Below are 27,590 nucleotides of genomic sequence, written 5' to 3' on the forward strand. Positions count from 1 at the left end.
CAAGCAAACAAATAAAAATATGAAGTGGCTACAGCGTTTTGCATTCCAACCAGATATGTATAGAAGGGTTCCAGTTTTTTATTATTCTCATCAACACATGGTATTGTGTGTCTTGTTGATTATAGCCATTCTAGTAGTTGTGTAGTGATATCACAGTGTGGATTTTTATTTGCATTTCCGCATGCTGGGTGTCTTTTTGTGTGCTTGTCGCCCATCCATATGTCTTCGGTGAAACACCTACTCAAATATTTTGCCCATTTTTTAAAACATTGTCTTCTTATTGCTGAGTTGTAGGAATTCTCTATATGTTCAGGATACAAGTCCATTGTGGGATAGTTTTGCAAATTTTTCTCCCACCCCCCAAAATACATCAAAACACGTTTAAACGTTAATAAATATTACCAAATTGGTCTCCAAAGAGGAGGCATCAATTTACCTTCCTACCATTAATATATTGGAAAGCCAATTTCTCAGCATTCTTTTTTTTTTTTTAAGATTTTATTTATTTATTTATTTGACAGAGATAGAGACAGCCAGTGAGAGAGGGAACACAAGCAGGGGGAGTGGGAGAGGAAGAAGCAGGCTCATAGCAGAGGAGCCTGATGTGGGGCTCGATCCCATAACGCCGGGATCACGCCCTGAGCCGAAGGCAGATGCTTAACCGCTGTGCCACCCAGGCGCCCCTCTCAGCATTCTTTCAAACACGGGATGCCAATCTTTGTTGATCTACGAGATGAAAAATTATATTATACTGGTTCTAGTTTGCCTTCCTTTGATCATTAGGAGGAGCACCTCATCATATGTTTACTGACCAGTGCTTTTCCTCTTCCAAGAGTTGCATGTTCTTATTGAAATCTTGCATTTTTCAGTTTGGCATCCCTTAAGCTCTAGCCATTTTTAAGCATCCAGGGTATGTTTGTGGAATGAATGAAGAATAAATGAGATAATGAACCTAAAGTACTAAACTCATAATTAGTGATCAGTTAGTAATAGTTGAATCTAAGTCCGGAGCCAGGAGTTGAGTGCCACAATGCTCTTCAATTCTTCCCTCCAGGACCCAGTATGGTTATTGTGAACTCTAGGATTCCAGGAGGGCTGGTTTCTCCTCCTAGTCCTCTAACTATGTGTTTTAGAGTAAATCATTTAACTTCTCTGACCTTTGATTTCTCTGCAACAGTCTAAACAGTGTCTACAAGCCATATCATGCTTAACGAAAAGGAATATTAGGTGAAAAACATGAGATTAATTCACAATAAGCATGTATTCATGTATTACTTGAATAATTAAACAAGTTTAAAAAGTAAATGTGAAAATTTATAAGAATAAGGTGGAATAAATCTACAGAGATAAGGACAAGACTAAAAAAAGAAGCTGGCTGCCTTCTTGATGACATTAAATTTCCTTCTAAGTGTGTGACTTCATACTTGGCCCAGCCTGTCTTCCATCTTTTCCTTAACTCTCTATCACCCCCTACTGCTCAGGTGGGCTCATTTTAGTGTAGTTCAACTCAGTAAATATGATTATGGGGAAAGTATCATTCGCGGCCTGTCCCTGACCTTAGCTGTGTACATCACCCTCACCAAGCTTTGCTCTATTCGTGACCCTGTGACTGGCAAAAGGGACATAGAGTTCACAGTATCACGGAGGACACAGACTTTCATGCCATTATGGGCATGACAATAAACATTTCTGGAATAGGAATGATTCTGAGCCAGACCCTGCTAAGCACACTGCATACACGAACTTTTAGGCCTACCGACAGCCACAACGGATTTTCATTTATAGAAGAGGTATCAAGCTCATAAATGTAATTGGTTCAAGGTCACAATTTAGTAAACATGGGACATGGATTCTGATTAAGATCTGTCTGTCCACCAAAGCCAGTCCTTTCCTACTATATTATACTAGAATAAACCAAGTAGCGTGGAACACTGAAATGGAAGTGTTTAAAGATTTATCTATTTGAGAGAGGGAGGGGGAGGGGCAGAGGAAGAGAGAGAATCTCAAGCACACTCCCCGCTGAGTGTGGAACACGACTCCCTGCTGCTCGATCTCACCACCCTGAGATCATGACCCGAGCCAAAATCAAGAGTCGGATGCTTAACTGACTGAGCCACCCAGGGAACCCTGAAGTGGGAACATTTAAATCCACTTTGGAGGGGTGTGGTTGTTGCACCTGGGAAGACTCTACAGAGGAGAGAATCTCTGATTTGGTCAGAGAAGGGGGGTTCAGGCTTTAAGAGCAGCAGTAAATAGGGACATAAACCTGCGATCTATTCGGAGATCAGAAGATTGAGAGGGATATGGGGGAAGAGAAGCATGATATGAGGCTAGAATCAGATTATACAGGGCCTTGAAGGCCAGGCTAAGGCAGGTGGGCTCAAAATCAAAAGTCAGGGCTTCCCTTCCAGGGGTATGTGCCCTGAGGGGTCTCCCAAATGATCAGGGGTATGAGAAACCACATGAAAATGTGGCATATCACTTGAAATGTCATTTTACCAAAAGGCTTGGGGAGAAGGCAATCTTGTGTTTTCCTATGAAAGATATATTACTAGGGAATTGAATATGAAATCACATGAATTTTAAAAATAAAATTGGGACTTCAAAGACATTTTCCAGTTGCAGTACACTGCTCCCCAATAGGGAAGGTTTGGAAGTGGTGCACTCTCTGATGCCTTTAGTGGAGTCATTGGGGAAGCATTGCTGTAGGTGATGGAAAACCATGGACTGAATACCACTGAGGACTCTAGAATAGGGCTGGCTAGGACTCATCTTTGAGATGAGACAGGATCTGACTATCTTTGGAGAGCTTTCAGTCTAGGCTTTATGGAACTGATGATTCTGTGCAAGAGAACAAAGCAAAAACCGGGCAAACCTTCTCTCTTCCATCTCCTTCACGTGTTCCTCTTGTACTACATGCATACTTTTATTAAAAAAAAAATACTTATTGCATAACTACTCTCTCACATCCTGTGTGACCTTGGACAAGTTACTTAACTTCTCTGTAGCCCAGTTTCCTCATCTGAAGAATGGGGATAATAAGAATGCCTATCCTAGGGGCGCCTGGGTGGCACAGCGGTTAAGCGTCTGCCTTCGGCTCAGGGCGTGATCCCGACGTTATGGGATCGAGCCCCACATCAGGCTACTCTGCTGGGAGCCTGCCTCTTCCTCTCCCACTCCCCCTGCTTGTGTTCCCTCTCTCGCTGGCTGTCTCTATCTGTCAAAAAAAAAAAAAAAAAAAAGAATGCCTATCCTATAGTGTCACAATGAGGGTCATAGAATTAAATGAGACTTTGTATAAATCTCTTAGAATAGAATCTGGAACAAAGTTCAAACCTGTTTGAGCATTCGCTATGATAACAGAATTATTACTACAACCTCTGTAGCTCCTGTGTTCCAGTCATCATCTCCCACAGCCATTCATTTCTTAGGTCATTCAGGTTGGGGGCAGGGGGATGGGGGAATAAGTCCGGGAGGAACGTACAGATGAACTAGACTTCTCATCGCACTAGGACAGACTTATAAATATTGGTTTGTGCAGCTATACCTGACACATAGTAGATGCTCAGAATGCTTGCTGAATGAATAAACGAATGTCTTCCTACTAAACCGCAAGCTCTTTAAAGGCAGGTACCATATTTCCTAGCTGTTGTATTACTGGAACCAAGCACTTGGTGAGGCACGCTGTAGGCACTTCGAGATCACCGAACAAACGAATGAATGAAGAAATAAATAACTGCAGGCAGAAAATGATGAAGGGCACAAAGCTGGCACAGAAAAGTGCTGCAGAAAAACTGTCACCGGTTTAGGAAAGGAGTGAGCAAAGCAAAAGATGTGGCGGCCAAGGTTTTTCACAGCTTGAAGCTTCGACACCCCGACTTTTTAGGTTCTCGGCGCTCCCCCTTCTAGAACACCGGGTGAGCGCGCAGCCCTCGGCAGCACGCCCCTCCCAGGCCCCGCCCCTCCTCTGACTCACGTGACCGCCGGGCGGGTGTCCTGAGCGGCGGGCTAACCTCGGCTGGGCGAGCAGGAGCCATGGCGGGCGTGGTGGATTTCCAGGACGAGGAGCAGGTGAAGTCCTTTCTGGAGAACATGGAGGTGGAGTGCAACTACCAGTGCTACCGCGAGAAGAACCCGGACGGTGAGCGCCGGCAGCGCAGCCAGGGGACACGTGGAGACGCATGGGGGAGGGGAAGGGGCCGCACGGGTCACGAGCGGCCGCTGAAGGGAGGTCTGGAAGGGGTCTCTGGCCGGGGACTCGTGGGGACGCGGTGGGACACTGACGACCTTGTGTGTGTTGGGGAGGGACGGGTTGGGTTCCCCGAGGACTTGCGGGCGTCGCAGCCGGGGTATCCTCGGCGGGACCGAGCCTGGAGGCCGGGGCAGGTACGAAGAGATGCGCTTGGGTGTTGGGGTAGAGGGGTGGGGATACGTCAGTGAACAGATAAAATTCCCTGTTCTGGAGTTTACATTCTAGTGGGGGGAGTTGGACAATAAACGTAAGGAAATAAATGACATCGTGTGTTAGAAAGTCAGTGCAATGGGAAAAAGGACTGACAGGTGTGGGGAGCTGAGGAGGGCAGTTTTAAATCAAGTGGTCAGAGGGAGTCATTGAGAAAGTGGCATTTGAGCAAAGCCTTGAAGAAGGTCAGGGAGATCTATGCTAGGCAGGGGTAAAAGCTAGTGAAAAGGCCCTGAGGCATGAATGTGCCCCTTGTGTTCTGGGAACGTTGAGTTGACTTGAGTGTGTCAGTGGATAGTGGTGTTCAAAAGAGGCCATCCAGAGCAGCCAGTACCTTTGGGTGGTTTTCTTCTTCCTGCTTTGCTTTATTTGTATAAAAGAAAAAAAAAAAAAAAAAAAAAAAGACACTCGCCCAGCCTTCTAATAGCTTGCAGTCTGGTTTCCAGAACATGATATAGCTATTTCTTGAAGCTAACCAAGTAACCAGAGTTGCTCTGCTGTATAATGGCTTAACAAGAACCCAGGATCGTTCTTTGAGGGCTCGCCCATGTCCTAAGAAGAGTTGGAGTCACTGAGGAGCAGGATAGTTGGGGAAGACTTCTGGGGGAGGTCAGGAGGAGCGGGCAAGTGTTGATTAAATGGAGGACAGTGTGGGAGAAGAGAATGCTGTCTTTTGGAAGATTGAGGCTGTAGTTAGAAATAAGATTGAAGAGGGTAGTCTGGGCCACAGTGTGTCAGGCCTTGAATGCCAGGGTAGGGCATTTAGACTTTATTCTGTAGGCAGTGGAGAGCCATACATGTTTTGGAGGAGAGAGTTAATGGTAATGTACGCTGGAGAGTATACCAGCAGTGGAGTGGGGGAGGGTGGGCGTAAAAGGATTGGCTGCAGCACTTCAGAAGGAGAGCCTGAGAGGAGGCTATGGTTACTATAGCTACTGTCCTTTGAAATCATCATGATCTCTCACCAGGATTACTGAAATAGCCGCCTAACCTGACTCTGTTTGCATGCTCACTCCCTCAAACTGATAATTAAATTTTCATTTTGTTCTATTAAATGCTATCTTATTAGATTTTTAAATAACAAAACAACACGTTTGTTGTTATCAGTGCTGGAGTGTACCCCCTCATGCATTTTGATCTCCCATATTCATCCGGGCATATACAAACATATACACTGAAGAAACCTTTTAAAAATGCAAATTGGGGGCGCCAGGGTGGCTCAGTTGGTTAAGTGTCTGTCTTCCCCTGAGATCATGATCCCAGGGTCCCCGTATTGAGCCCTGCATCCACTTCCCTGCTCAGCAGGGAGCCTGCTTCTCCCTCTCCCTCTCCCTCTGCCACTCCCCCGTGCTTTTGCTCTCTTGCTCTGTCAAATAAATAAATAAGATCTTAAAAATAAATAAATAAATAAATAAATAAATGCAAATTGAGTCATCTCACCGCCCTTCTTAAAACCCTCCAGTGGTTTGCCGTTGACCTGGAATAAAATCCTAAATCCTTCCTGTGTTCCACAGTACCCTGCGATCTGGTCACTGCCTTTCTCTCCTCATTTCCTACCCCTTTCCTCCTCGATCCAGCTACATTATACCTTATTTGTTTCAAGCTTATTCCTTCTTTTGGGTGTTTTAATCTATTGTTTCTTGTACCTGGGACTTTCTGCCCCCTTCCATTTCACTGTCTTTAAATAGCTAGTTTATTCTTGTTATTCACATTTCAGCTTAGACCTCACAGTCCTTACTAGGCCCTCCCTGATTGCCCAGTTCATGATAACTAGTCCCCCAGCATGCAGAACAAAGTATCCTATCCTGTTTTATTTCAATCATATAACATTTATTATTGTTTAAATGCATCTTAAAAAAATAAGTGCATCTTGCTCACCTATTTGCTTATTTTTTTTTCCCCTCCTCCAGAACATAATTTTTAGGAGGGCAAGTGATTGTATTCCCAGCATCTAGAACAGTGTTTGGTACATGGTTGCACATAGATGCTCAAATATTTGTTGAATGAAGATGAATGAGATGAGTGTCATTTGGGATGGAGAAGAAGGGACAGAGACAGAGGGGAGAGATGTTAAGAAGAGGCTCACTGGGACCAGAGAATGCCAAAGAGAGAGTCTATTTCCAACGCCTTTAGTAGCTACTATTTCTACTCTGTCTTTGGGCTTCTCATTCCCAGCCTGGCTGAGGTGTACAGTCATGGAAGCACCCCTTTCTTGCTACTACAAAGACTAGCCCATGGACCCTTTTGGTTTCCAGTGTTTTATTGCTAAACTTCCTGGGAAGTTCCAAAGGTAGCAAAGTTTCAATCATGGAAGTCAGTAAGTCTTTGGCCCTGGGTGACAGGGAGCAGAAAGGCTCCATCAAAATGGCTGGGGAGTGGTGGAGCCAGTACAGCCGCCGTGGTCTCTCCAGCCTGTATATTGCTCAGTCCCTGGCTGTGGGCACCCGATGCCATTTGTAGGAATGGCTGAACACCACCTGTATTCTTTGTGGTGAGGTCACCTTGCCACACCTCAGGAGGACAGAAGCTGGTCCTAAATAAAAGACACGTTGTGGCCTGCCACACCTCAGCCCTCCCCACTGCTGTGCAGCAGCCCCAAACATGAACAGCTCTTGCCTTTTCCTCACAGGGTGCTATCGGCTGGTGGACTATTTGGAAGGGATCCAGAAGAATTTTGAGGAGGCCGCGAAGGTGTTGAAGTTCAACTGTGAAGAGAACAAACACAGCGATAGCTGCTATAAACTGGGGGCTTATTATGTGACTGGGAAAGGTAAGGGGATGCCTGCTGTCTTTGGTCATTGTTATTGATAGTAATGCTGGCCTCACATCCTGAGCCTCATGCTGTGCCCTCTTCCCAGAAGGGGCCTCACAGGCCTTGGGGAAAGCACACTGTAGGAAGATTCAGAGGGATGGGGGAAGAACACAGCCTTTCAAGCTAGGCAGACCTTGGGGAATGCTATTGGCAAGTAGTGGGACCTTGAGCCAGTCACTTTAACTCTGCCTCAGTTATATCACCTGTAAAATGGAGAAAAATAGTACTTGCTTCATAGGGTTGGTGTGAGGATTAAATATGATAATGCAGGTAAAGGCATCAGCATGTGCCTGGCACAGAGCAAGGGACCAATAATTAGTTCTCTACCATCTTACCTTTTCGCCTCATGCCCTAATTGCAGTTTTCACTGGAGTAGTGAGTAGTGTTTATCTGTCGCTAAGTAAGAAATTATTCTAACAAACTTATCATATCACATAGTTGCTATAGGTCAGGAATTTGGGATTGGCTTAGCTGTATGCCTCAGGGTCTCTAATGAGGTTGCAGTTAAGACATTAACCAGGGAGCTAGGGTTATGGTCATTTGAAGGCTTGACTGGTGCTGGAGTTTTCCAATTCTAAGATTGTTGGCTTGTTGGGAAAGGCCTCCAGCCATTATCAGGAGACCTCAGTTCCTTGTGACAGGGATCTCTCCATGGGCTGCTTGTATGTCCTTATGGCATGGCATCTGGTTTCCTCCATAATGAGTTATCCAAAAAAGAGAGCATGAGGGAATCCACAGTGTCCTTTATGACCTACCCTTGGAAGTCACCTGTTTTTCATTTCCATCATATTCTGTTCATTAGAAGTGAGTCAGTAAGTCCAGCCCACACTAATAGAGAACTAACATCCTACTTCTTGAAGGAAGGAATATCAAAGAATTTTTGGGCATATTTTATTTTATTTTATTTTATTTTATTTTATTTTATTTTATTTTATTATTATTTTTTTAATGGGCATATTTTAAAAACACCACAAAGGGGCGTCTGGGTTGCTCAGTCAGTTAAGCCTCTGCCTTCAGCTCAAGTCACGATCCTAGGGTCCTGGCATCGCCCTCTGTTGGGCTCCCTGCTCAGCAGGGAGTCTGCTCCTCCTCTGCCTCTGCCCCCCACCCTCATGCACGCTCTCTCTCTCTCAAATAAATAAATAAAATCTTTAAAAAAAAAACAACCTTAATGTGAAAAGATACCCGGGTATTATTTATCTAGCAAAATTTTATTTTCATTAACTTACAATTTACAAGTAATACATAACTGCATTATATTAATGATTAAAAAAACCCCAAAACCTGTGCACCAACAGTAGCAGCTTAGTTAAATAATGTTACCTCCATTGTATGGAATGTTATTTAGCCCATGGAAAAATAATGTTTCTAGAGAATTTTGTTGATGTGGTGAAAAGCTTATGAAATATGGTATATATATTTCTTCAGTGAAGAAAGCCAAATACAAATTTGTATATGGTGTGAACTCACCTATATGATACAGCATGCAAAACCAAAAATGTTCCTAGCTATTTAGTCTCTGGATTTGTGTCTTGGTAAAGTTTTAGGTTCTTTTTGTTTTTATACCTTTTTTAAAGTAATCTTCACATCCAGTTTGGGGCTCAAACTCACGACCCTGAGATTAAGTCGCATGCTCTACTAACTGAGCCAGCCAGGCCCCCCCCCTTTTAAAGTAATGTTTATATCATATTTTACTATAGTTTTCACAAGAACTTTGAGTTCCTTATTGAAGTAGGGAAAACAAAAGTGGCTCTGAAATTATTTTCTCTTATTAGATAAATCTATGTGATTAATGATTGTACATTGAGACTTTTTTTTCCCTCTTAAATGTTCCTTTATTGAGCACACTTTTACAGTCTTCAGTGAAACAATGAATTAGATATGGACCAGTAGGGGGAAAGAAGGACACTAATACCTGTTACACCTGAGAGAGCTTGGTAAGCATCTTCAGAGAGACATATAAAATACTGTGGGGGTTCAGGGCTGGGAGTGTGTGTTCAATGCTGATGCAGAGGGTGCTGTCACAGAGGAGGCAGCATTGAAACTGGGACTTGAAGGACAGAGTGGAGTTTGTTTGGTAAAGGTGGAATAGAGTTGTCTCAGGCAGAGAGAAGGTACATGAGGGTGAAAGAACACAGAGTGTTTAGAGATCAATACTTAATCCTGTTAAACTGACATTCTTAAATAAATTTCTCTGGGTGTTCAAACCAAAGTAGTTAGAGAAGATTCTGTTAGCTGATCATTGCTTCTTAAGCCCTTTTGGATTCCTGTTTAGCAGACCTTGGGCCCTGCCATGTCTAAAAGCCAAAATTGGGGCACCTGGGTGGCTTAGTTGTTAAGCGTCTGCCTTCGGCCCAGGGCGTGATCCCAGGGTCCTGGGATCGAGGCCCAGGTCGGGCTCCCTGCTCCACTGGGAAGCCTGCTTCTTCCTCTCCCACTCCCCCTGCTTGTGTTCCCTCTCTCACTGGCTGTCTCTCTCTGTCAAATAAATAAATAAAATCTTTAAAAATAAAATAAAATAAAAGCCAAAATTGTGGGGGCACCTGGGTGGCTCAGTTGGTTAAGCCTCTGACTCCTGATTTTGGCTCAGGTCATGAGATAGAGCCCCATATCAGGCACCATGCTCAGTGGGGAGTCTGCTTGAGATTCTCTGTCCTTGTCCCTCTGCCCCTGGCCCCCACTCGCCTGTGTGTTTCTCTCAAATAAATAAAAACATCTTTAAAAAAATAAGGGGCACCTGGGTGGTATAGCTGGTTAAGCTCTTAGTTTCCTCTTGGGTCGTGATCTCCTCGGTCATAGGATCAAGCCCCATGTCGGGCTCCATGCTCAGCGTGGAGTCTGCTTAGGTTTCTCTTTCCCACCTGGTGGCTCAGTCGGTTAGGTGTCCAACTCTTGGTTTTGGCTTAGATCATGATCTCAGGGTTTTAGGATTTATAAATCTTTTATAAATAAGTAAGTAAATAAATAAATGCCAAAACTATTGACTTCCCTTGTCTAGTTCTGAGCCAAAGAATTTTCCAGTCTTTTGCTTTTGCCCTCTTTTCCTAAAAAAAACCACCCAGTGTCCTTTAACTCTCCTTTTACCAAGGATCGCTTGGGGCAGGGGAAAGGGCAGGAGGCCAAAGAACCCACTTTTAGACAGTGCAGCATCAAGCAAGACATTTTACTTCCCTGAGCCACAAATTCTTTGTTGACAAAATTAGAGTAATAATATGGTCCGCTCATACTTTCTTCATACGATTTTTCTGAACATCAAATGAGAACAGATATGACTGCTTTCTTAAATTGTAAAACGTTCTGGGGCACCTGGGTGACTCAGCTGGTTAAACATCTCGGAGTTGGGCTCTGTGCTCAAAAAAGTGTTTGCTTCTTCCTCTCCCTCCTCCTCTGCTCCTCCATGCTTGTGTTCTCTCCCTCCCTCTCTCTCAAAAAAATAAATAAATAAAATCTTTTAAAAAATTGTAAAACATTCTATCAGTATGAACAGGTTTGACTGTATTGGTTGCTGCAGAACCCACATTGAATTATATACTTAGAGTGTGCAAACCCAAGGAATGCTTTGGCCAAATGTTTTCATATATGAATTCAGCTTTGAACTATTTTTGTGAAGCAATCTAAATGTCCTATGAAAAGAAGTAGAAGTTAACTCTGACACCCATCTCTTGGAGGAAATATTATGTAGCCAGTAAAACAGATATTAAGCAGGGTTTCTGATGGGGGAGTGAAGAAGGCTCATGACTACAACATGTGAAAACAAGACCAAATTGGGGTGCCTGGCTGGCTCAGTCAGTAGAACATGGGATGCTTGATCTTGGGGTCGTGAGTTTGAGCCCCCTGTTGGGTGTAGAGATTACTTGAAACGAAAAAGAAAGACCAAACTACATAGTGCAAAGAGGAAATACACCAAAAATGAAGTAGTGATGGTCTCTAGGTGGTGGTAACAATGGATGATTTTTGTTTCCCTTCTGTTTAAGAGTCCTCAATTTGGGGGCATCTGGTGGCTCAGTTGGTTGGGTATCTGAATTTTGGTTTCAGCTCAGGTCATGATCTTGGGGTTGTGGGATCAAGCCCCATGTCAGGCTCCATGCTGGGCAGGGAGCCTGCTTGGGATTCTCTCTCTCTCCCTCTGCGCACATGCTCTTTCTTGCTCTCAAAGGAGAAAAAAAAAGGAGTCCTCAATTTGCTCTTCTAAAAAGTGGAATTACTTTAGAGGAAGAGTTGAAGGCTCAGATAAGTTGATGATAATGCAAACAAATCTTTAATCTAGACCATTCTTGTATGCTTCAGACCACATGTAGCTCATGGTTTATTAGACATTCCTACTTGGAGTTCTCATAGGCATCTCAAACTTAACAAATCAGATATGGAATTCTTAATTGTTTTCTTCTCCCCCCCAATTTATTATGCCTCTGTTATCTTCCAAGGTATACCCTTAGCAAGTGTTATCCCTCTCTACCTAGTAGCTCATGGCCAGTTTATTTCCAAAATATGTCTCAAATCTGTCCTGTCTCTCTCCCTCTCCTCCTACCATTCTTTTCCAAGCCACCCTCCTCTCCTGCTTGGATTACAGTTTGGAGATTAATGCAAGTCCCTAAACCTCTTTCCATAAGGCAACTAAAATGAACTTTTAAAAATGTAAACCATGGACACTGTCTTGGGGCTGAGCTGTGGTGGATGTATTTGAGGGCAGCTGACACACGGCCCATACTTTCTGTGGAAGCCTGAGTTGGCCTTTCTCTCTTTGTGTAATAAGCAAGTCTGCCAACAGCAGTGCAGTTCCCCCACTGCCAACCTTAACAGATTCAAGAACAAGGGAAAGACAGTATAAAAATGAGGTGGTGCCGAGTTGAAGTTAATGTGGACCTGAGGAAAGCTAAGAAGGAAGACTAGATGCTGAAAAGGAGAAATGTAAGCTCATTTCTTGATAATGCTACTTCTCCCCTGCGGGAAAACCACAACAACCAGGGGAGTGTACGTTGGTCTGTTGATAACATTGTCAAAGGCATAAGTAGCAATAATTTGGGAAGCCAGCTCCAGGCTACTCAAGCTGCTAAGAAACTGCTTTCTGTGGAAAAGCAGCCTATGTAGACAACATAATCTGGGCTGGTTTGATTCCAGCATTTGTGTCCTTTTTGGACAGAAATGTTTGTAGTCCCATTCAATTGAATCTGTTTGAGCACTCACTAACATTGCTTCCAGGATATCAGAACAGACCGAGGCTGTGGTAGATAGAGATGCTATCCCAGCATTCATTTCTCCATTGACATCTTCCCATGCTCACATCAGTGAACAAGTTGTATGAGCTCTAGGAAACATTACACAAAATAGTTCAGTATTCTGAGACTTGGTTATCAAATATAGTGCATTTGACCCACTGTTGGTCCTTCTTGCAGTTCCTGATATGTCATCTTTAGCATGTGGTTACTTAGATAATCTTACCTGGACACTTTCAAATTTTTGTTCCAACAAGGATCATACACTTACGTAGGTGCTATTGAGCAAATTCTTCCCACTTTAGTTCATCTGCATTGCAGTGATCCAGAAGTATTAGGAGATACCTGCTGGATCATTTCTTACCATACTGTTGCTCCAAATGAACAGATTGAAATGCTTGTGAAAAGAGGAGTTGTGCCCCAATTTGTGAAGCTTCGGAGAGCTCCTGAATTGCTAATTGTGACTTCTGTGCTAAGAGCCATAGGAAGTATTGTCACTGGGACAGACAAACAGACTCAAGTTGTAATAGATGTGGGAGCACTTGCCATCTTTCCCAGCCTGTAATGACCCCCAAAACTAATACTCAGAAGGAAGCAACGTGGAAATGTAAAACATGACATCTGCCTGCCAGGACCAGACAGTAAGTCGTGAATCAAGAATTAGTCCCATTTCTCATTGGCATTCTAAGGAAGACTTTAAGACACAAAAGGAAGGGGCACCCAGGTGGCTCAGTCAGTTGAGCATCTGACTCTTGGTTTCAGCTCAGGTCATGAGATCAGGGTCATGAGACCAAGCCCCGTGTGGGGCTCCACGCTAAGGCTGGAGTCTGCTTGGGATTCTCTCCCTCTCCCCACCCCCACTCACTGGCGTGCGCTCTCTCTCTCTCTCTCTCTAAAATAAAATAAATAAATAAAATCTTAAAAAAAAAAAAGACACAAAAGGAAGCTGTATGGGCTATGACCAACTATACAACTGGTGGACCAGTTGAATAGATTGTAAACCTTGTTCACTGTGGCATAATATAACCATTGATAAACCTCTTAACTGTGGAAGATACTGTGGTTATTCTGAACACCATTTCAGATATCTTTCAGGCTTCTAAGAAACTAGGTGAAACTGAGAAACTTAGGGGGGCCTGGGTGGCTCAGTCGGTTAAGCGTCTGCCTTCAGCTCAGGTCATGATTCCAGGGTCCTGGGATTGAGCCCCTGAGCAGGGAGCCTATTTCTCCCTCTCCATCTGCCTTACCCCCACCCAGCTTATGCTCACTCCCTGTCTCTCTCTCTCTCTCAAATAAATAAAATCTTAAGAAAGGAAGGAAGGAAGGAAGGAAGGAAGGAAGGAAGGAAGGAAGGAAAGAAAGAAAGAAAGAAAGAAAGAAAGAAAGAAAAAGAAAAAAGCTACACAGAGAAGGTGCTCTAGAAATCCATATATATAGGGGTGCTCTTAGGTTTTTGGCCTAATCTTAAGCTGCACATGCATAGAGGGAGACTGAGAGACCTTGTAGTGGAAAGCTACTGGGGAGCTGTGAACTGAGAAGAGATTCCATATGTTTCACAGTGATGGGAGTGGTTTGAATTCGAACCAGCCAGAGTGGAGAGACATCGAACATCACAGACATTCAACTAAGACTCCAAAAAGGCCCATGCCTTAGTAGTAAGATTATTCTAGATCTGCTCTAACAAAACTTAAAAACAAGTCTCAAAGACATTTTGGCTTGGTTCACCAGTAAGTTAGCTACCTACCAGAACAAAACTCAACAATCTTCAAAGGAAAACAACAAAATCCAGACTGAACAAAGTATCATCTACAGTGTTTTACATAAAATAAGAAATTGCTAAACAGAAAAAAAAAGCAGTCCATAGACCTAGATATGACAGAGATGTTGGGATTAACAGTTCAGTATTTTAAAACGGGTATAATAAAGGGCACCTGGGTGGCTCAGTCGGTTGAGCCAACTCTTGGTTTTGGCTCAGGTCGTGATCTCGGGGTCATGGGATTGAGCCCTGAGTCGGGCTCCACACTCAGTGTGGAGTCTGTTTGTCTCTCTCTTTCTGCTCCTCACCCTGTGTGCATGTACACACATGCACCTGCTCTCCCTCTCTCTCTCTCAAATAAATAAATCTAAAAAAAAACCTGTTAAAACAGGTATAATAAATATTTTTCAGGGTTTAAATAAAAGATGGGCATAATAAGTGAACAGATGAGAAATCACATTAGAGAAATTGATGCTTAAAAAGAACCAAATGAAATGCTGTAATTGAGGGGCACCCGGGTGGCTCAGTCAGTTAAGCCTCTGCCTTTGGCTCAGGTCATGATCCCAGGGTGCTGGGATCGAGCCCCATGTCAGGCTTCCAGCTCCGTGGGGAGTCTGCTGCGTCTCCCTCTGCCACTCCCCCTGCTTGTGCGTGCACGCACATGCTCTCTCTCTCTCTCTCTCTCTGGCAAATAAATCTTTTTTAAAAAATCCTGTAATTGAAAAACATAATATTTGAAATTGAAAATTACTGGGCAGGCTTAACAGCAAAATAGACACTTCAGAAAGTAAATTTGGGGGCACCTGGGTGGCTCAGTCCTTGAGTGTCTGCCTTCGGCCCAGGGCGTGATCCCAGAGTCCTGGGATCGAGTCCCACATCAGGCTCCTCCGCTGGGAGCCTGCTTCTTCCTCTCCCACTCCCCCTGCTTGTATTCCTTCTCTCGCTGGCTGCCTCTCTCTCTGTCAAATAAATAAATAAAATCTTTAAAAAAAAAAAAAAGTAAATTTGAAAGATTGGTGAACTTGGAGATAGGATTATAGATATTCTCTAAAATAAAGTGCTGAGGAAAAAAAGAACAGAGCCTCAACCTGTGGGGTTCATTATTCATCATTCTAACATATGTGTATTGGAGAGATTGGGGGAAAGAGAAGAGATTGGGGGAAAATATTTGAAGAAATAACAGCAGAAAAATTTCTAAATTTGATGAAGGAAGGGAAAAATGAAGGGGGGGGAAACGGAAGGGGGGAGGAACCATGAGAGACTATGGACTCTGGGAAACAGTTGACTGAGGGTTTTAGAGGGGAGAGGATGGGGGGATGGGTTAGCCTGGTGAAGGGTATTAAGGAGGGCACCTATTGCATGGAGCGCTGGGTGTTAATATGCAAACAAGGAATCATGGAACACTACATCAAAAGATAATTATGTACTGTATGGTGACTAGTATGTCATAATAAAAAAATAAATTTTTTTTTAAATTTTTTTTTAATGATTTTTTATTATGTTAGTCACCATACAGTATATCCCCGGTTTCCGATGTAAGGCTCAATGATTCATAAGTTGTGTATAACACCCAGTACACCATGCAATACGTGCCCTCCTTACTACCCATCACCAGCCTATCCCATTCCCCCACCCCCCTCCCCTCTGAAGCCCTCAGTTTGTTTCTCATAGTCCATAGTCTCTCATGTTTCATTCCCCCTTCTGATTACCCCCCCTTTCTTTATCCCTTTCTTCCCCTACCGATCATCCTAGTTCTTATGTTCCATAGATGAGAGAAATCATATGATAGTTGTCTTTCTCTGCTTGACTTATTTCACTTAGCATTATCTCCTCCAGTGCCGTCCATGTTGTAGCAAATGTTGAGAACTCGTTCTTTCTGATAGCTGAGTAATATTCCATTGTATATATGGACCACAACTTCTTAATCCAGTCATCTGTTGAAGGGCATCTCGGCTCCTTCCACAATTTAGCTATTGTGGACATTGCTGCTATGAACATTGGGGTGCATATGGCCCTTCTCTTCACTACGTCTGTATCTTTGGGGTAAACACCCAGTAGTGCAATGGCTGAATCATAGGGTAGCTCAATTTTTAACTTTTTAAGGGACCTCCACACTGTTTTCCAGAGTGGCTGTACCAACTTGCATTCCCACCAACGATGTAGGAGGGATCCCCTTTCTCTACATCCTCTCCAACAATTGTTGTCTCTTGCTTTGTCTATTTTTGCCATTCTAACTGGCGTAAGGTGGTATCTCAGTGTGGTTTTGATTTGAATTTCCTTGATGGCTAATGATTTTGAACATTTTTTCATGTGTCTGTTAGCCATTTGTATACCTTCATTGGAAAAGTGTCTGTTCATATCTTCTGCCCATTTTTTGATTTGTTTATTTGTTTCTCGTGTATTGAGTTTGAGAAGTTCTTTGTAGATCTTGGATACCAGTCCTTTATCTGTAGTGCCATTTGCAAATATATTCTCCCATTCCGTGGGCTGCCTCTTAGTTTTTCTGACTGTTTCCTTGGCTGTGCAGAAACTTTTAATCTTGATGAAGTCCCATAAATTCATTTTATCTTTTGTTTCTCTTGCCTTTGGGGATGTGTCATGAAAAAGGTTGCTTTGGCCGATGTCGTAGAGGTTGCTGCCTATGTTCTCCTCTAGAATTTTGATGGATTCCTGTCTCACATCGAGGTCTTTCATCCATTTGGAGTTTATTTTTGTGTATGGTGTGAGATAGTGGTCAAGTTTCGTTCTTTTGCATGTAGCTGTCCAATTTTCCCAGCACCATTTATTGAAGAGATTGTCTTTTCCCCACCGGATGTTTTTTCCTGCTTTGTCAAATATTAGTTGCCCAAAGAGCTGAGGGTCCATTTCTGGGCTCTCTATTCTGTTCCATTGGTCTATGTGTCTGTTTTTGTGCCAGTACCATGCTGTCCTTGTGATCACAGCTTTGTAGTACAGCTCGAAATCCGGCATTGTGATGCCCCCAGCTTTGTTTTTCCTTTTCAACAGTTCCTTGGAGATTCGGGGCCTTTTCTGTTTCCATACAAATTTAAGGACTATTTGTTCCAGTTCTTTGAAAAATGTCCTCGGTATTTTGATCGGAATAGCATTGAAAGTGTAGATTGCTCTGGGTAGCATGGACATCTTAACTATGTTAATTCTTCCGATCCATGAGCATGGAATATCTTTCCATCTTTTTATGTCTTCCTCAATGTCTTTCAAGAGTGATTTATAGTTTCTTGAATATAGGTCCTTTACGTCTCTGGTTAAGTTAATTCCAAGGTAACGTATGGTTTTTGGTGCTATTATAAATGGGATGGATTCCCTAATTTCTCTTTCTTCGGTCTCGTTATTCGTGTATAGAAATGCAACTGATTTCTGAGCATTGATTTTGTATCCCGCCATGTTACTGAATTGCTCTATAACTTCTAATAGTTTGGGAGTGGCTTCTTTTGGGTTTTCCATATAGAATATCATGTCATCTGCAAAGAGAGACATTTTGACTTCTTCTTTGTCGATTTGAATACCTTTGATCCCTTTTTGTCGTCTGATTGCTGTTGCAAGGACTTCTAGTACTATGTTGAATAATAGTGGCGAGAGTGGGCATCCTTGTCAAGTTCCTGATCTTAAGGGAAAGGCTTCCAGCTTTTCCCCATTGAGAATAATATTTGCAGTAGGCTTTTCATAGATGGCTTTTATGAGATTGAGAAATGTACCTTCTATTCCTACACTCTGAAGGGTTTTAATCAGGAAAGGATGCTGTATTTTGTCAAATGCTTTTTCGGCATCGATTGAGAGGATCATATGGTTCCTGAGTCTTTTCTTGTTGATATGATGTATCACGCTGATTGATTTGCGAATATTGAACCGCGCTTGCATCCCAGGTATGAATCCCACTTGATCGTGATGGATAATCCTTTTAATGTACTGTTGGATTCTATTAGCAAGTATCTTGTTGAGGATTTTGGCGTCCTTATTCATTAGGGAGATCGGTCTATAATTCTCCTTTTTGAGGGGGTCTTTGCCTGGTTTGGGGATCAAGGTAATATTGGCCTCATAGAATGAGTTTGGTAGCTTTCCTTCTGTTTCTATTTTTTGAAATAGCTTTAGGAGAATAGGTATTATTTCTTCTTTGAATGTTTGGTAGAATTCCCCAGGAAAACCGTCCGGGCCTGGAGTTTTGTTATTTGGAAGGTTGTTTATCACTGACTTAATTTCTTCATAATTAATTGGCCTGTTTAAGAAATCAATTTCTTCCTGTTTCAATCTTGGTAGTTTATAGGTCTCCAGGAAGGATTCCATCTCTTCCAGATTGCTTAGTTTATTGGCATATAGCTGTTGATAAAAATTTCTAATAATCCTTCCAATTTCAATGGTGTTCGTCGTGACCTCTCCTTTTTCATTCATAATTTTAATAATCTGGGTCCTTTCTCTTTTCTTTCGGATAAGTGTTGCCAGTGGTCTGTCAATTTTATTGATTCTCTTAAAGAACCAGCTTCTAGTCCTGTTGATCTGCTCTACTGTACTTCTGGTTTCTGCTTGATTGATTTCAGCTCTAATTTTGGTCAACTGCTTCCTCGTGCGTGGATGAGGCCTGTCCCTCTGTTGCTGTTCCAGCTTCTTGAGGTGAGAATATAAAAACTGCATTTTAGATTTTTCTATTCTTTTGAGTGAGGCTTGGATGACTATGTATTTCCCCCTTAGGACTGCCTTTGCAGTATCCCATAGGTTTTGGACTGTTGTATTTTCATTCTCATTGGTCTCCATAAATTGTTTAATTTGATTTTTGATTTCCTGGTTTATCGAGTCATTCCTGAGCAGGATGGTTCTTAGTCTCCAAGTGTTTGAGTTTCTTCCAAATTTTTCCTTGTGGTTGAGTTCCAATTTCAGAGCGTTGTGGTCTGAGAATATGCAGGGGATAATTTCAATCTTTTGGTATCGGTTGAGACCTGTTTTGTGTCCCAGAACATGGTCTATTCTTGAGAATGTTCCATGGGCATTAGAATAGAATGAGTATTCTTTGGTTCTGGGGTGTAGTGTTCTATATATATCTATGAGGTCCAACTCGTCGAGTATGGCATTCAAAGCCTTTGATTCTTTGCTTAGTTTTTGCCAGGGTGTTCTGTCTATTTCTGATAGTGGAGTGTTGAGGTCCCCTACTATTAACGTATTTTTATTTATATGTCTCTTTATTCTGGTTAAGAGTTGGCTTGTGTATCTTGCTGCTCCCCTGTTAGGGGCATATATATTTATAATTGTCATATCCACTTGTTGAATACTTCCTTTAAGAATAATATAGTGCCCTTCTGCATCTCTAACTATAGTCTGTAGTTTAAAATCCAATTTATCTGATATGAGAATTGCTACCCCAGCTTTCTTTTGAGGTCCATTTGCGTGAAAGATGGTACTCCATCCCCTTACTCTCAGTCTGAATGCATCTTTGGGTTCGAAATGAGTCTCTTGTAGACAGCAAATGGATGGGTCATTTCTTTTTATCCAATCTGCAACCCTGTGGCGTTTTATGGGAGCATTTAAGCCATTAACATTAAGACTGAGTACTGAGAGATACGATTTTAATGATGCCATGTTGCCAGTAAAGTCTTTGTTTGTATTGGCTGTGACTTTCTGTTCTGTATCACTCTTGGGGCCTTTTTACTTTTATAGAACCCCCCGTAATATCTCCTGTAGGGCTGGTTTCGTGGTTACGAAATTGGTTAGTGACTGGCGATTCTGAAATGTCTTTATTTCTCCATCAATTCTGAATGACAGCCTTGCTAGATAAAGGATCCTTGGCTGCATGTTTTTCTCTGAAAGAGCTTTAAATATGCTCCCCCAACCCTTTCTCTCATTCCAGGTCTGTGTAGACAGGTCTGACGTAATTCTGATGCCTTTGCCTTGGTACGTGAGAAATATCTTTGCCCTGGCCGCTTTCAATACTGTATCCTTGGACCTAATATTTGCGAATTGCACTATGACGTGATGTGGCGTAGGTTTGTCGTGGTTGAGCTTGGGAGGGGTCCTCTCTGCCTCTTGGACACGAATGTTTGTTTCCCTCGCTAGATTAGGGAAGTTTTCAGCTACAATTTGTTCAAATATCTCTTCTAGACCTCTGTTTTTCTCCACCCCCTCGGGGATGCCGATGATTCTAACATTGGATCGTTTCATTGAGTCAGTAACCTCCCGTAACCTACATTCGTGGGCGTGGATTTTTTTAAGAGCAGCTTCTATTTTGGTTTTTTCCTCTATTAACCCATCCTCCAATTCACTAACCCTTTCCTCTGCTTCGGTGACCCTGGCCGTCAGAGCCTCTAGTTTTGCCTGCATTTGGCTCATAGAATTTTTAATTTCTGTCAGATTCGCTCTCATTTCTGTCCTTAGGGATTCTATATTCTCAGTAACCTTTTCGTTAATAGTTTTTTCAATTCTACTCATCATTTTGACCATCGTTACTCTGAATTCAATTTCTGATACTTTGGTTACATCCATATCCATTATTTCTGTGGCAGAGGCCACAGACTCACTGTCTTTTCTTTGCTGGGTGGGGGGGGCTTCTCCTTCTTGTCATTCTGATGAGGAGAGGTTGCGGGGTTGTCCAGAGCCCAAATTATTGACTGGGTCCCAGGCTGTGCCCCTTGTTTTATAGGGATCTTAGGGATGTGGGCTTCTTCTTTAAAGATATTTATTTATTTATTTATTTATTTATTTATTTATTTATTTATGTGGCAGCCAACCAGCGAGAGAGGGAACAGAAGCAGGGGAGTGGGAGAGGAAGAAGCAGGCTCCCAGCGGAGGAGCCCAATGAGGGACTCCTTTCCCGAATGCCGGGATCACGCCCTAAGCCGAAGACAGGCGCTCAATGACTGCGCCACCCAGGCGCCTGGGTTGTGGGCTTCTTGATTTTTCAGCCTGCCTTCTGTGTTCTGGGGGGAGGGGCCTGCTGCACCGATACTCAGGCAACCCTGTTTGGGTAGAGTCTCCGTGTCCCCTGCGAGGGGGTATGGGGATGGGCACTCTCTGAGCCGGTATTTCCAGGCTTTTGTTCTCTGGCAGCTTTCCCTGGCGGTTTGCTGAGGGTCAGAGCAGCAGCGGCCGAATTTCAGCCTCTGTCACAGAACAGAGGGATCGCGGCCTGTTCTCTACTAATGTTCTGGCCACTTTAACTCTGTTACTGTTGGTGCTGCTCAACCCTGCAGCGTCCCGGGAAGTGCGCCCCACACCCGGCGTCCCTGCCCTCACTTCCAGGACCGGCGTGTCTCTGTCCTTTGTGTTTCTAACGCCGCCAGCCGCCCCGCGCGCGCTCCGGAAGCTCCCGGTCTCAGTCTGGATCCAGTGAGCGCACCGGGATTCCGGTGTTCCGCGAGATGCCTGGTGGCGCGCGCACCCGGCTCATGGTCTCAGTCTGCTGTTTTGCGGGTGCCGTCCGCGAGCCCCGCCCGCTCTCCCATGCAAGTGGCTACCGCTTCCCGGCGCCCGAACACGGCGGCTCCCTCCCCCTTCCGTTTATCTTCCGATATCTGTGCGCGTTTCCCGGCTCCCCGCTTCGTACCTCAATACTCAGCGCTGGAGATGTTCATTTGTAGAGATCCAGATGCGTCTTCCTGCGTCTCAGGCTGGTTCCGTGGTAGTTTAGGCTGGTCTGGTACCTATCCAGCTCGATTCGGGGGACCGGCTGAAAAAGGTGTCTCCTACTCCTCCGCCATCTTAACTCCTCCAAGCATAAAAAAATAAATCTAAAAAAAAACTATCAGTCTACAGATCCATGAAGCTTAGTGAATTCAAGCAGGATAATCCATGAAAATTACACCTAGTCACATCATTACCAATTTGGTGAAAACCAAACATAAAGAGAAAATCATAAAAGAAATCTGAGAAAGACACTGAAGGGAACAGTTGTGAGAACAACCCATGACTTCTCATCAGAAGCAACATAAGCCAGGGGCGCCTGGGTGGCTCAGTCATTAAGTGTCTGCCTTTGGCCCAGGGCGTGATCCCGGTGCTCTGGGATCGAGCCCCACATCAGGCTCCTCCGTTGGGAGCCTGCTTCTTCCTCTCCCACTCCCCCTGCTTGTGTTCCCTCTTTCGCTGGCTGCCTCTCTCTCTGTCAAATGAATAAATAAAATCTTTAAAAAAAAAAGGAAGCAACATAAGCAGAAGACAAAAGAACAACATCTTTTAAGGGCTGAAAGAAAAAACTGTCAAGCTTGAATTCTATTTTAGCAAAAATATCTTTAAAAGTGAAGATGAAATAAATTCATTTTCAGGTAGACAAAAGCTTTGGGAGTGAGTCATTAGCAGAGCTACACTACAAGAAATGTTAAAGTTGTTTGGGTCCAAGGAAAATGGTAACAGATGGAAACTGGGATCCATACAAAAGAATAAAGCACACTAGAATGTGTGTGTAACTTTAAGACTTTTTCCTCATTTCTTATTGTCTCTAAAAGACTGTCAAAAGCAAAAATAATAGCAGTGTTCGTGAGACTTATATATAGAAGTAAAATTAAGAAGTAGTATATGTGGGGGGCGCCTGGGTGGCACAGCGGTTGGGCGTCTGCCTTCGGCTCAGGGCGTGATCCCGGCGTTATGGGATCGAGCCCCACATCAGGCTCCTCCGCTGGGAGCCTGCTTCTTCCTCTTCCACTCCCCCTGTTTGTGTTCCCTCTCTCACTGGCTGTCTCTATCCTGTCGAATAAATAAATAAAATCTTAAAAAAAAAAAAGTAGTAGTATATGTGGTAATAAAACATGACGGCAATTAATACGAAGCATGGAAACGTGGTAAGTGAATGAAAGTATATTGTAAGGTACTTACATTATATGTGAAGTGGTATAATATTAATTCATGGTAGATTGTGGTAAGTTAACTTTATATATTCACTAGATAAGTCACTGAAAAAGGAAGTATAACTAAAACGCCAATGATGAGAATGACATGGACTATTAGAAATACACAGTTCGGGGTGCCTGACTGGCTCAGTTGGTGGAGTGTGCAACTCTTGATCTCAGGATTGTGGGTTTGAGCCCCACATTAGGTGTAGAGATTACTTAAATAAAGTAAGATCTTTAAAAAAAAATACACAATTCCAAAGAATGCAAGAAAGGAGAAAAAGCAAAAAGCATTTGGGACAAATGGGAAAGAAATAAGACTGTAGACTTAAATCCAGCTATATCAATAATTGCATTAAATGTAAGTGAACACTCCAGTAAAAGGCGTAGATTGTCAGGCTGGTTATAAAAGCAAGACCTAAGTATATCCTATTTAAATATAAAGGTGGCACGAATATCCTCTCCAAACTCGAAGAACTCGGGATATAGAATCTCTGAGCTTTCCCGGAGAAATCTTTTTGATAACCAGTAAAGAGGTTAATCAAAGGAGGTAATCTGGGGGCGCCTGGTGGCTCAGTCGGTTAAGCGTCTGCCTTTGGCTCAGGGCGTGATCCCGGAGTGCTGGGACCCAGCCCTGCCTTGGGCTCCCTGTTCAGCAGGGAGCCTGCTTCTCCCTCTCCTGCTCCCCCTGCTTTTGGGCGCGCGCGTGCTCTCTCTCTCTGTCAAATAAATAAATAAAATCTTAAATTAAAAAAAACAACAACAACTCAGGAACAAGAAGTTCTAATGAAAAGACTGGTGATGACCAGAATCCACTTAGAATGACTGTTGGGCTAATTAATTAGGGTTACTGAATAGAATGTAAATAACGTAAACTTTTAGGGCATAAAAACACCATAATGTTCCTGAGCACTTATTATGTGTCGGGTTCTTTGTAAAAACACATTTAAGCTTCTAACATATGAAATGTAGATACTTTTATCCTTATTTTACAGATGAGGAAAACAGGCTCGTAGAAGTTAAGTAACTGGCCTAAGGTCACAAAGCCAGCACACGGAGTGGAGCCAGGGCTGGAGCCCAGGTGTTCTGGCTACAGGGCCCAGGCTTCTGTTAATGACTGTGCTGTCTTTCTAGTTGAAGTAATAGAAATGACAAAAAGTAGAAGGTGGGGGAGGAAAGATGGGAGGAAGTATGAGACACCGGTATCCTCACCTTTTATAGTTGTGAATTAGTACTTCTAAAATTTAGTTCAAAAACAAAAACAATGACTGTAACCTTTATAGTATTTTTTAAAAATCCCTTTGTAACTCCAGGGGCCCGTTAGGAAATTTCTCTGGTGAAAAACATTCATTTGAAGTCAAGTAGTTTCTTCAGTGCCACTCAGTTTGGTTTTCTTCTGATAAATTCAAGTAAAACCAAAGTTAAATTTTTTATTTATAAATTACATATGCAGTCCAGTTTTGCAAAGTACTTCTATCAGCTGTCCATTCAGCCAGCAGCATGTAATCCGAACACATACTACAAAAATAACTGGAATGGTGTTCTCTTAATGATAATGATAGTTATTTCTAGGTGGTGGATTTGGAGTGATATCTTTTAAAAAATGTTAAAAGATAGGATGTTTGTATTTTTTTGAGAATGGGTGATAGTGATATGGAAAACAAAGGAAAAGGAAAAAAATGAAACTTCATAACTTACAGCCCATTCACAAGTACTTGAGACAGGCAGAGAGACCTTCCTCCAGGAACTCAACTGCCTCAATGTTAATACTTTGCTAAGGGCAAAAGGCAGCCTTAGCTTAGACATTAGCCCGACCTCCAGGATTCTGTAAAAATCCCTTTGGAAACTTCCTTTATCTCTACCCCACCCACCAAAATATATGTTAGCAGTCATCCTCCAAGCATATGGCCCACTGATACACATCTGAAGGGTCTCATGACTAAGGTTTTACTAGACAGTAAATGACATTTTTATTAACAGCTGGCCCCTCAAGTTCTTGGAAACCTTGCTTCCAAATTCCTTAGAAACTTAATGCTATCCTTAACCTCTTCCCAACTTGAAAGTGTATAATCAGTCACTCCTCACAACCCCAGTGCAGCTCTTTCTGCCCACCAATCCTGTCCCATGCTTTAATAAAACCACCCTTTTTGCTCTGAAGATGCTTCAGGAATTCTTTCTTTTTTTTTTAATGTTTTTTTATTATATTATGTTAGTCACCATACAGTACATCCCTGGGTTTTTATGTAAAGTTCAATGACTCATTAGTTGCGTATAACACCCAGTGCACCATGCAATACGTGCCCTCCTTACTACCCATCATCAGCCTATCCCATACCCCCACCCCCCTCCCCTAAGATTTCTTTCTTGACCATTTGCTCCTGAGCCCCAACATTTCACATCAGTAGTACATGGGGATTTGAAATTTTCCACGAAAAAACTATAAAGAGAAAATTAAGCCCTGTCACCACCTGTGTTTAAAATCACCTGTTAGCCGCTTCCCATTGCTCCTAGGATTAGTACAGAATCCTGCATGATCTGACCCCTGCCTGTCTCTACAGCCTGTTTTCCCTAGTGATTTCTGGATTCTAGCCATATGAGCTCCTTTTCTCTTTGTATCCTATTCCTGCTGCCTGGAACAACCCTCACCATGTATTTTTTTCCTTCTTTTTTTCCATTATATTACAGCTCAAATGTTAACTTCTCTGGGGAGGCTTTTCTTGGCCTTACCCCCAGGTCTAGGTCAGAGTCCTGATACATTCTCATAACATCCTGTACTTTTCTTCCATATGGTTGTCACACTTAAAATCATACATTAGGTTGCATGGTTGTTAAATATCTGCTTCATTAGACTGTAAGATCCACAAGGCTAGGGATAGTGTCTGTTTATTGTCCAGAACCTAGCACAGTAGTTGGCAAATAATATGTATTCATTATACATTTAAGTTAATGAACATTGAACAAGGAGCTTACAAGAGCACATGTTCTTGCTGTAACCGCATGAGGTATCTTTTATTATAATCCCCACTTCTCAGCTCCTTTAGGGGTGGCCTGTCTCATAAGATATCATTTGAACAAAAGATTCCAAGGCTAAAAAAGCTGGAAGGTTTGTGCATCATACCAGGCCACCTTCCTTTCATGCTGCCTTAGCTCAAAATATATGAACTTTATTCAGGAATTATTCTCTAACTTTGGCCTGAGACATTCAGGTTCTGCCCTGGCTTTGGTTTATTTTTTTTTTCCCTTTCCCTCCTCCCAGGTGGACTGACCCAGGACCTAAAAGCTGCCTCCAGCTGCTTTCTGATGGCATGTGAGAGGCCCGGAAAGAAGTCTGTGGAGGCATGTCACAACGTTGGTCTCCTGGCACATGATGGACAGGTCAATGAGGACGGCCAGCCTGACCTGGAGAAGGCTAGAGACTACTACACAAGGGCCTGCGAAGGCAGCTATGCCTCCAGCTGCTTCAATCTCAGTGCCATGTTCCTGCAGGGTGCCCCTGGTTTTCCCAAGGACATGGGCCTGGCATGTAAATATTCAATGAAAGCCTGTGACTTGGGCCACATCTGGGCCTGTGCCAATGCCAGCCGCATGTACAGGCTGGGAGATGGTGTAGATAAAGATGAGGAGAAAGCTGAGGTACTAAAAAATCGGGCCCGGCAGCTGCACAAAGAACAGCAGAAAAATGTCCAGCCTTTGACATTTGGGTAGTGTGGTCCATATTCCTAAGCAACAAACAGCTTGAGGCTGGCAGCTCCTATGTCTTACGTAGCCCTTGAAGGTCAACCTGCTGGAGCAGGAAGACTTGGGACTTGATGTCAGTAGCTGTGGTTACATAGACCCATTTCCCCAGAGTGTCACCTGCTGGGTTGTAGCCTAAAATGTTTATTTCAGTGTTCTTTTTATCTGTTGTGTTCTATGAAGGCACGCGCATATGGGATTTTGTTCTAAGTCTTCTAGCTCAGTGAAAAACAGCAAACTAGAGAGCCATAGAGATTGTGGGGGTTGCGGAGGGGAGACAGCAGGAAGTTGGAAAAATCAGCAGCCATAGTGCCTGAAGGAATCAGATGTTATTATTATCATTATTATTATTTTAGTTGGGAAGGCTTGAAAATCAGAAAGTATCTTGATTTACATAATAGAGGGCTTAAGGAGCTAAGAACAAGTCAAATAGTCATGACTGCCACCCTCTGACTTATGTAATCATTGGTGTGTGTTTCCATTTTGCCTTTAGAGTCAAATCATCAGTAAATTCATAGAGATTGGGAGGGACGTGCAACAAAATTAAAGGTCGTTATGTGTCAGGGTTGCCAAAGATGATGAAATATAAGCCCTCCTTTAGTGGAGGCATTCACAGATGACAGCTAGCATCCCAAGTCCGTTCCGCTGGCACTGCTGTCCTTGCTTAAGGAGCAGATTACTCCCAAGGCAACTTCAGCTAGGGGTTCATAAGCAATGATTTTGTGACACATTTTGTCCCTTGGAACTGAACCTTTTTAACTGTCCCTGTGAATAAACTATTTTGATCGATTCA

The 27,590-nt window shown here is 43.0% G+C and overlaps 1 protein-coding gene and 1 pseudogene across 1 annotated transcript; both read left to right on the plus strand.

Moving 5' to 3' along the window:
• The first annotated feature begins 3,980 nt into the window (after window positions 1–3,980).
• Window positions 3,981–27,590, plus strand: LOC113254662 (cytochrome c oxidase assembly factor 7). The gene is made up of 3 exons (XM_026498077.3): window positions 3,981–4,141; window positions 7,092–7,232; window positions 26,319–27,590. Exons 1-3 carry the CDS (start codon window positions 4,036–4,038, stop codon window positions 26,765–26,767), a joined length of 696 nt encoding a protein of 231 aa, XP_026353862.1. The 5' UTR covers window positions 3,981–4,035; the 3' UTR covers window positions 26,768–27,590.
• LOC130543482 (importin subunit alpha-1-like) lies at window positions 7,539–13,701 on the plus strand (annotated as a pseudogene).

Source organism: Ursus arctos, unplaced genomic scaffold (genome assembly GCF_023065955.2).
Source record: "Ursus arctos isolate Adak ecotype North America unplaced genomic scaffold, UrsArc2.0 scaffold_12, whole genome shotgun sequence".
In the NCBI taxonomy this organism is placed as follows: Eukaryota; Metazoa; Chordata; class Mammalia; order Carnivora; family Ursidae; genus Ursus; species Ursus arctos.

Bases quoted from the DNA above. Each gene is read 5' to 3' on its own strand.
- LOC113254662 (XM_026498077.3), top strand. From the start codon at position 4,036: ATGGCGGGCGTGGTGGATTTCCAGGACGAGGAGCAGGTGAAGTCCTTT. The intron at 4,142-7,091 runs GTGAGCGCCGGC...TTTTCCTCACAG, and splicing joins CCGCGAGAAGAACCCGGACG to GGTGCTATCGGCTGGTGGAC. The intron at 7,233-26,318 runs GTAAGGGGATGC...CCCTCCTCCCAG, and splicing joins TTATTATGTGACTGGGAAAG to GTGGACTGACCCAGGACCTA.